This window comes from Herpailurus yagouaroundi, unplaced genomic scaffold, assembly GCF_014898765.1.
Source record: "Herpailurus yagouaroundi ecotype Mexico unplaced genomic scaffold, PumYag 185, whole genome shotgun sequence".
Taxonomy (NCBI): domain Eukaryota; kingdom Metazoa; phylum Chordata; class Mammalia; order Carnivora; family Felidae; genus Herpailurus; species Herpailurus yagouaroundi.
In genome coordinates, this window is record NW_024412416.1 from 5,052,961 (window position 1) to 5,061,807 (window position 8,847).

An 8,847-nucleotide genomic window follows, 5' to 3' on the forward strand; every position below is an offset into this window, starting at 1 on the left:
CTAGGTATTTCCAGTGCCTGGATGGTGCTTAGATAAGTTAGGGTCATAGTAGAATCCTAATTGCAAGGAAAGACTGCCCAGCTTGGGAGGTTTTCAGCCGCGAGTAACCCTGGCATGAGGGAGCATCTGCTCTGCACGCCGGGTGTGGTAACCGGAGGAGGGGAGGAGCGGCTCCTGGAGGAACTGAATCTCAATGGTGTGGAGCGTCAGTTCCGGCATTGGTCTGTTCCCCTTCTGTATTGCACAGAGCTGGGAAACCGCTGAAGTCACGTGCTCTGCAGAACTTGTTCAACCCGTTTCCTCCTCACAGACCCCTAATTCTGAGTCCCACCCTGATTCTTGCCTCCATATGCTCTAGGTCTGGGCTTGTTTTAGGGCTTACCACACTAAGAATTCTCTGAATAGTGATTTCTTTGTCTTGCTGCAGGGGTGGAATGGGTAGGGCCAAGTATGAGGTTCCTGTGACAGTGCTATCATAGGACAAGGTAGGCAGGTATTAGGCAGGTTACTAGGTGTCAGACTCTAGAAGCAGGTTTATTTCTGCAATCTAGCTAATTCGTGCATGTACTTGTAACACAGATACACGGCTACCGTTACTTAGAGTCTGTTGCTGGTATGCATTTTCTCATTTGATCTTCAGAACAGTCTTATGAGACTAGGTGTTTTTGCAGACAGGAACCTGAAGCTCAGAGACGTTAGTTAGATTACTAGTCATTCTTGCTCATTCTTATTTCCTTCCTTCATTTCTCACGGAAGAAGTGGGTATGTTCCTGTCTATAACGAGCTGCCCCCTGTACTGTTCAGAGCCTTGCCTTCTTTATTTCTTGTATCTTTAGTCCCCTGTGCACTTGTTCCTTTCTTGCGGCCTGCAAATAACTGCCTCTTCGTGAGTCATCAACAGAGAGAGGTGCCACCACCTCAGATCTACCCTTTCTCCATTCCTCCGATTTCTCTTACTTCTTAACTTCCCGAAAAAGAAGTCTACTTTGGCTGTTTCTAGTTCCCCACTTCTACTTACTTTCCTAGTGTAATCTCACTCTTCATGCTCCACCACTCCACTGAGGTCCCCCGTGAGGATGGGACCTGCTTCCTTGTTTGCCGCGTCCTTTTCTCTGCCGTTCACCTCTCTGCAGCTTCCTGACAAGTTGTCCTTCCTTGCTTGCCATCATGTGATTCTGCCACGGTTCTCATTTTACCATAGTGACTGTTCTCTCTTTGTAATAGTGTTGGTGTTCTCTGAGGCACAGTCTTGATCATTTATTTATTTTTTAAGTTATTTACTTTGTTAAGTAATCTCTACTCCCAACACGGAACTCGAACTCATGACCTTGAGATTAAGAGTCACATGCTCCTCTGACTGAGCCATCCAGGCAGGCGTCCCTTGACCATATTTTATTTTGCTCAACGTCTGATTCTCTGGTGAGCTCTTCCACTCCCGTGGTGCCCCTCTTCACACTGGGGTCTCCAGCTGGGCCTCTGTCCTGAGTCTTTCAGACTTTCCACTGCCTGTAGGATGTCACCACCTGATGTCCCGTTCTTGTTTCAAGCTGAACATGTTTCCGGCATGAATTTATCATTCTGGTCTTGTGTCCCAGCCTCGTCGGCTGGCAGCCTCTTTCACTTAGCCATCCGCGCCACAGGTCAGCAAGTCATATCTTAAAGTGAAGCAACCCTTTGCCTTTTATGGAAGTTTCTCGAAGTTTACTAATGATGGTACACGTTGCCAGATTTCCTTCTGGAACAGTGCAAGAATGTGGGGTTTCCCCATGTATTGGATGGTAAGTTGCTATTGTCCCTTTTTATCTTTGCCAGTCTGATAGCCGAATACGGCATTATTGTTACTTTACTTTGATTAGTAGTGAGATTAAGAATTTTTCCTATAATTACTGGCCATTTGCATTCTTTTTTTTTAATTTTATTTTTAATTTTTTAAAATTTACATCCAAATTAGTTAGCATATAGTGCAACAGTGATTTCAGGAGTAGATTCCTTAGTGCCCCTGACCCATTTAGCCCATCCCCCCTCCCACAGCCCCTCCAGTAACCCTCAGTTTGTTCTCCATATTTATGAATCTCTTCTGTTTTGTCCCCCTCCCTGTTTTTATTTATTTTTGTTTCCCTTCCCTTATGTTCATCTGTTTTGTCTCGTAAAGTCCTCATGAGTGAAGTCATATGATTTTTGTCTTTCTCTGACTAATTTCACTTAGCATAATACCCTCCAGTTCCATCCACGTAGTTGCAAATGGCAAGATTTCATTCTTTTTGATTGCCGAGTAATACTCCGTTGTGTGTGGTATGTGTGTGTGGTGTGTGTGTATACATATATATGTGTGTGTGTATACATGTATATATATATACATGTATGTATATATATACATGTATATATATACATACATGTATACACACCACATTTTCTTTTTTATTTAAAAAAAATTTTTTTTAACGTTTTATTCATTTTTGAGACAGAGAGAGACAGAGCATGAACGGGGGAGGGGCAGAGAGAGAGGGAGACACAGAACTGGAAGCAGGCTCCAGGCTCCGAGCCATCAGCCCAGAGTCCGACGCGGGGCTTGAACTCCCAGACCGCGAGATTGTGACCTGAGCCGAAGTCGGCCGCCCAACCGACTGAGCCACCCAGGCGCCCCCATACCACATTTTCTTTATCCTTTCATCCACCGATGGACATTTGGGCTCTTTCCATACTTTGGCTATTGTCGATAGCGCTGCTATAAACATGGGGGTGTATGTGTCCCTTCAAAACAGCACACCTGTATCCCATGGGTAAATCCTAGTAGTGCAATTGCTGGGTCGTAGGGTAGTTCCATTTTTAGCTTTTTGAGGAACTTCCATACTGTTTTCCAGAGTGGCTGCACCAGCTGGCCTTCCCACATTTACATTCTCTTATGAGTTGCCTGTTTGTGTTTCTAGTCCATTTCTCTGGGGGAAATATTTGTTATTTTATTTATTTCAAGCACTTAAAATGTACATATGCAAAAAAAATGTACATATGCATGTAAAGATTATAGATTATTAATTCCTTGTAAAGATTATAGGAGGTTATTAATTCCTTGTTATGTGTTGCAGATTTTTCCTCCAGTTTATCTTTTCTTTAAGAAAATACTTTATTGCCTTATAGACGTTTAACTGTCTTTTTTTTTTAATTAAAAAAATTTTTTTAATGTTTATTTTTGACAGACAGAGCGGGGGAGGGGCAGAGAGAGAGGGAGACACAGAATCTCAAGCAGGCTCCAGGCTCCGAGCTGTCAGCACAGAGCCTGACGCAGGGCTTGAACTCACAAACCGTGAGATCATGACCTGAGCCGAAGTTGGACGCCTAACTGACCAAGCCACCCAGGCACCCTTGAATTCTTTATATGTTTTGGATATTGACCTTTAAAAAAATGTTTATTTATTTTGAGAGAGAAAGAGAGAGCATGCAAGCAGCCCGGAGGGGCAGAGAGAGGAGAGAGAGACTCCCAAGCAGGCTCCACGTCGCCACTGCAGAGCCTGATGCTGGGCTTGAACTCACAAAACTGTGAGATCATGACCTGAGCCAAAACCAAGAGTCGGTCACTTAACCAACTGAGCCACCCAGGCGCCCCCGGATATTAACCTTCTATCAGTTACTTTCTTCAGTTTCATAGGTTGTCTTTTCATTTTGTTGATGGTTTCCTTTGCCTCTGCAGAAGCTTTTAGTTTGGTGTAGTCCCACTTTTGTTTATTTTTGCTTTTGATGCCTTTGCTTTTGGTGTCAAATCCAAAAAAATCATTGCCAAGACTGATGTCAAGGAGCTTAGATCCAATATTTTCTTCTAGGAGTGTATGGTTTCAGGTCTTAGGTTTCAATCTTTGACCCATTTTGAGTTGATTTTTGTGTGCAGTGTAAGGGATCTATATGTAGATTTATTAAAAAAATTTTTTTAAAACAAAGGGCACTGGGCTGGCTCAGTCGGTAGAACATGTGACTTGATCTCAGGGTTTTAAGTTTGAGCCCCACATTGGGTGTAGAGATTACTTAAAAATAAAATCTTAAAAAAAAAAATGTACTTATAAAGCCAAATTAAATGCTTATGTTTTATAAGAAAACTCTATCTGAGTTGAGAATCAGTGGTGGGTTTAGAGTTAAACTGAAATACTTAAAACCCTATTTAGTGGACAGGAGGTGGAGAGATACCAGCCTTTTTCCTGGGAGGGTTATCTGACACTTTGCCGTGTTTAGACTGTCCTATGGAGCTCAGCCCTGTTAGGCTCTTGGAGTGACGTGGTAAAGGCAGTCATTTACTGAGGGAGGATTCTTAGCTAGGAATCAGGGCCTGGTTATTCTGCCTTTGCTGCTAGCTAGCAGGTGACCTTGGGTAGGCCTTACTCTAACTTGTAAAATGAGGGGCTTGTGCAAATATGTATAGCCTTTGGGTAAGCTTTTGGACAATAAAAAAATGTTTCTTTAATGTGTATAATTTTTTATTTTGGAGTTATACTTCTAAAGTCCTTTCCTTAGGAATTAAGTGTAAATACAGGAGAACTTGTGTACAGACATGTTCCTTGGAGGATTATTTAATAGTTGAAAATATTTGGAAGTGACTAAGTGTTCAACATAGGTGACCAATTAAGCACTTGGTAGAATTTTTATGTAACTTAGTCTTCGGAAATTATATAATAACATGGAAAATATTCATAAAATATTAAGAAATGTCTAATAAGTTTTTCTAATAGATATGTATTATTATATTAAAAAAAAAAACAAAACCCAAAGGGATTTGCCCTAGAAGTGCTTTAAGTTCCTGGCTCTCGTCTTGTGATTCTGTGGTTTAGTGGCAGAGGGGGAAATGTCTCAGATGGCTGTGGAGGGCAGACAGGCGAGTTTGTGGTATATTCTTGGGACCATGGTAGAATCTAGACTTCTGCTGACATTGAAAATGACAGAGTAACGTAGCACCCTGCTTCGGGCTCTTAACTTTTCAAAGCGGTTTGGGCCTGATTCAACTTACTTTATTCTCAGCCACGAACCACGTGGTACTCTGTCGCGAAGCAGAGTCCACCCCACGTGTGGTGACTTGGAGGGCAGTGTTGGTTTGGGGCCGGTGGAGAGACGCACTGTGTTTTGCCCTCCTGTACCCCTTTTCACCAGCTCACTGTCGGCTCTTCCGGCCTGGCATCGTGTGACGCGCACCGTGTCCTTGACCGCACAGAACTTCTGAGCCTTCCTGTGACTCAGGACTGTCCCCCAGGGAGGGGACAGGGTGAAGGCTTGGGGGGGACCTTGCGGTGGTCCTCCTTGCACTCTGATTTTGGTGTGGTCGTCTCAGAGGACAACCAGAACACATTTGGAAACTGGCTCCGATTCGAGGCAAAAGCACACACTGCTCTTCCTCCGTAGTCTTGTATGTGTTTACTGTGTTTGGAGGAGAAAATTAAGTACTTTTTTCCTCGGGCCATTACATGGTGAAGGGCTGGTTTTGGCTTAGACTACCGTTCTAGGTTTGTTTCTGTTAATGAGAACGCAAGTTAGACTGTCCCCTGAGAGTGGCGGCTGCCAGGAGGCGTTTGCCACGAGCTGTTTAGCAGTAAAATATCGGAGGGCCGATGCTATGAGATGTGCCCTTGGGCTACAGCTGCTTTCCACACCGGCGACCTGCATTCTTTTTCCACATTGCCCTTCTGGTCTTCGGGCTCTTGCGGAGGTGTAGTTTGGGTTTTGCAACAGTTACCAGTTAGTTAGTATCTAGTTTTAGTTACTGTGACAACTCTTCTGGAAAACTCATTTGTTCCCCCTGCCCCCGACCCCGTGACCTTTAAGTTCTACTACCTGAAAGAAAAGCCAGAGGTGAAAACTTATTATCATCGAGTAGGGGGAATAATCACAAAATTCCCCGGCCATGCCTATACCCAGCCAGTATTTATTTACTTAAGCACATATGACTATTTATAGAACCTGAGAAAAACAAGGAAATTGTTGCTTTTCCTTGTCATTTTATAAAAATTCTGAGCAGTAATCTCAGTTTGGAAAGATAGAATTAATACAAGAAAGCGTATTCTGAATTATAAAAGGAACAGTTTATTTAAAAAGCAACAATTTACAGAAGTACGATAAATCTAAGTTTGGTATATCCTTGAAACAATTTTATTAATACAAAGAATTATATAAAAATACATAGATACATGTACATATTATGTGGCCTGTTTTTCTATTGGTACATTAGTGTTTTCATGTAAATTTTCACGGGTATGTGTGTGTGTCTATAAAATATGGGATAGTTAAATGTTTCTTCCAATTTTACTTGGCTTTTAATTTAAACTTCTGTATGTCAGTGAACATTATAAATGCTTCATTTTTATGTTGTCCTGCTTGGCAGTAAATGTAGTTTTTACTTCAGTTGGCTATGTCTTTCAATATTTTTTTTTTGTCTTTTCACAATTTAACACTAGTAAAATAGACCAGGCAACAGCCAGTGTCTGGGGAGTTTTTTACCAGTATGTGGGGATACCAGAATGTGGGGATAACATTGGCTGTGTAAAATTTGAGTAGAATAATTTTACGCACGCGCGCGCGCGCACACACACACACATAAATAAAAGTAAGCTCTATGGCCATTGTGGGGCTTGAACTCAGGACCCAGGTGCCCCAAGTAGAGTAATTTTAAATTAGGGGTTTTTAATCTGGAGTCTGAAATCTCTGAAATGACATATTAAATTTAAGTACATGGCAAGGTAGACTCCATTTTTTTCTGGGGAGGGATTTCCTTAGATATTCAAAGGATTCTGTGACTTAAAAATGGTTTAAAAAAACCATTGCCTTAAATGATTTTTAGTTACCTACATTTCTGTTGGCAGCAAATATATGCAGATGTGCTTTATTTTATCTTGGGCCTGCCTGACATCTCTGGAGAGGTCTTCTAGGAGAAATGTAACTTTCTTTTCCTTTCCCCTTGACAGCCTCCTCCCCCCATCCTCTGAAAAACACGAATTAATTTTTACTGCTTCCATTGGCATTTCCTTCCCTATTTTAGCTGAGATGATTGGCTATTCATGTAACCCCAAAACAACCTCAAAATCTGAACCTAGAAATTCACTGTGGATTCTGAAACTGGAAAAGAACATCAATAAATTTAAATTTCTGAACAGTTGACATCATGGCTTCAGTTATAAATGATTTTTCTTAGGAGTTCTGCAGGAATAACTTAGGGACTGAGGGTTAGAGCCCGAGGTTCCTGGGCAGTTGGGGTCTGAGGAGCCAGGTGTCTGCTGTGATGGGAGAGGGGAGCCGTGTGGAGAAGAAGGTGGCCGTGATGCTTGGGGTTTTCCGCAATTTCCTCGCCTCTGAGATCTGACCGGGTCAGGACAAAGATGTGGGTGCAATTGGATCTTAAAGGAGTATTGCTTATGTTGAACTTAAACTCCTCCAACAAGAAGGGAAATGAGGCTCAAAGTCTCTTAAGGAAGAGCTCAGACCTTCCCTCTCTTCTCATGTCCTCTCCCCTTTTGTGCAGGTGGATGGAAGCATGCCTCGGGGAAGACCTGCCTCCCACCACAGAGCTGGAGGAGGGCCTTAGGAATGGGGTCTACCTTGCCAAACTAGGAAACTTCTTCTCTCCCAAAGTGGTGTCCCTGAAGAAAATCTACGATCGAGAGCAGACCAGATACAGGGTGAGTCCTTCTTCGCTCGGTGCTTTAATTTCCATAAACTTAGGAGAGAAGGTTAGTGGACTTTATCCTGTGTAAGAGTTATTGAGAAATATGTGTAGGTGTGTTTATTCCGACAAAATAAGGCATCTGGCAGAGTGGAGAAAAGGGTGCAAAGTCGGAGTAGTAAAAGATGGCTATCTGTATTTCTGATATAATTCTTATGATGGTGTGTACCTAGAAATCTTCATGGTCCTTGATGGATTTTTCATTTCTTAAAAAGTAGAGGAAGTAACTAGGGGGGGAGTACTACTTTAATCTTCACCAAGCACTGAGATTTGTTGGCAAACTGAAAGCAATAGCAACTTTGGGAAAAAAGGTCCCCCTGGAGTTCAAGGTAAATTGGGAAAGCAATCCAATTTCAGGAAATTGAGGTACGTGAAAGGGTTTGATTCCTGTGGCCCAGGGCTCTGAAAAAGAAGACTGCTTGGTTAAGTTGGAGTGTTGACAAGGACCAAAATCTGTTGTGGGGGAGCTTTCCCACGAGCGCCTCTTTGGAAAAGGATGAGCATAAAAGGTGGAGGATTGAAAAACCAAGAGCAGATAGAAGCGGGGCAGTGATAGGAGTTGGGCCAGAACCTGGAATGAACCAAGGATGAAGACAGAATCAAAAGAGATTTTTACGTTTCGTGTTTAAATTCAGAGGACGACAGGGGTGTAGGCAGACCAAAATTGACATCCCAAAGAGAAACTTTCCTTTTCTGAAGGCAACTCTGTCGAGTGGCGTACCGTGTGGGACACAGCAAGAAGACACTTAAAGAAGAGTAGAGACTGTATAGCAATAAAAATAATAGTCCTGCCCCTCCTCCCGTCTGGAGAGTGAATCTTGCCAAAAAATAGCAGACATAGAGGTTTAGAGGGGGATATTTGTATGTGTGGTATCCAAACCCTGATTAATATGTTTAATATGTCAGTCTGTAAGTATTTTCTCTCTGCCAGCCACCACACTGAGTGCCTTATGGACATTTTCCCCTTGTGTGTTTACACCAAACACATACAGTGGGTGTTACAGATGGGGAAACTCAACAGGGTGAAGTGACTTGCCTGGTGTCAGCAGTAGACGGCCAAGCCGGGAGGCGAATCCAATATAATTGGACTCCAAAGATCATGTTCTGTAAGGCTCAACTCTACAGGAAGATTCCCTAGATGGTTCTATTTTTTTTTTTTT

The 8,847-nt window shown here is 42.6% G+C and overlaps 1 protein-coding gene across 1 annotated transcript in view; it reads left to right on the plus strand.

The window, feature by feature from the left end:
• Positions 1-8,847, plus strand: part of IQGAP1 (IQ motif containing GTPase activating protein 1) — a 108,887-nt gene that overhangs the window by 27,948 nt on the left and 72,092 nt on the right. The window contains exon 3 of the mRNA XM_040493586.1: positions 7,487-7,643. Coding sequence (XP_040349520.1) covers positions 7,487-7,643 — 157 coding nt within the window. The remainder of the gene's footprint in view (positions 1-7,486; positions 7,644-8,847) is intronic.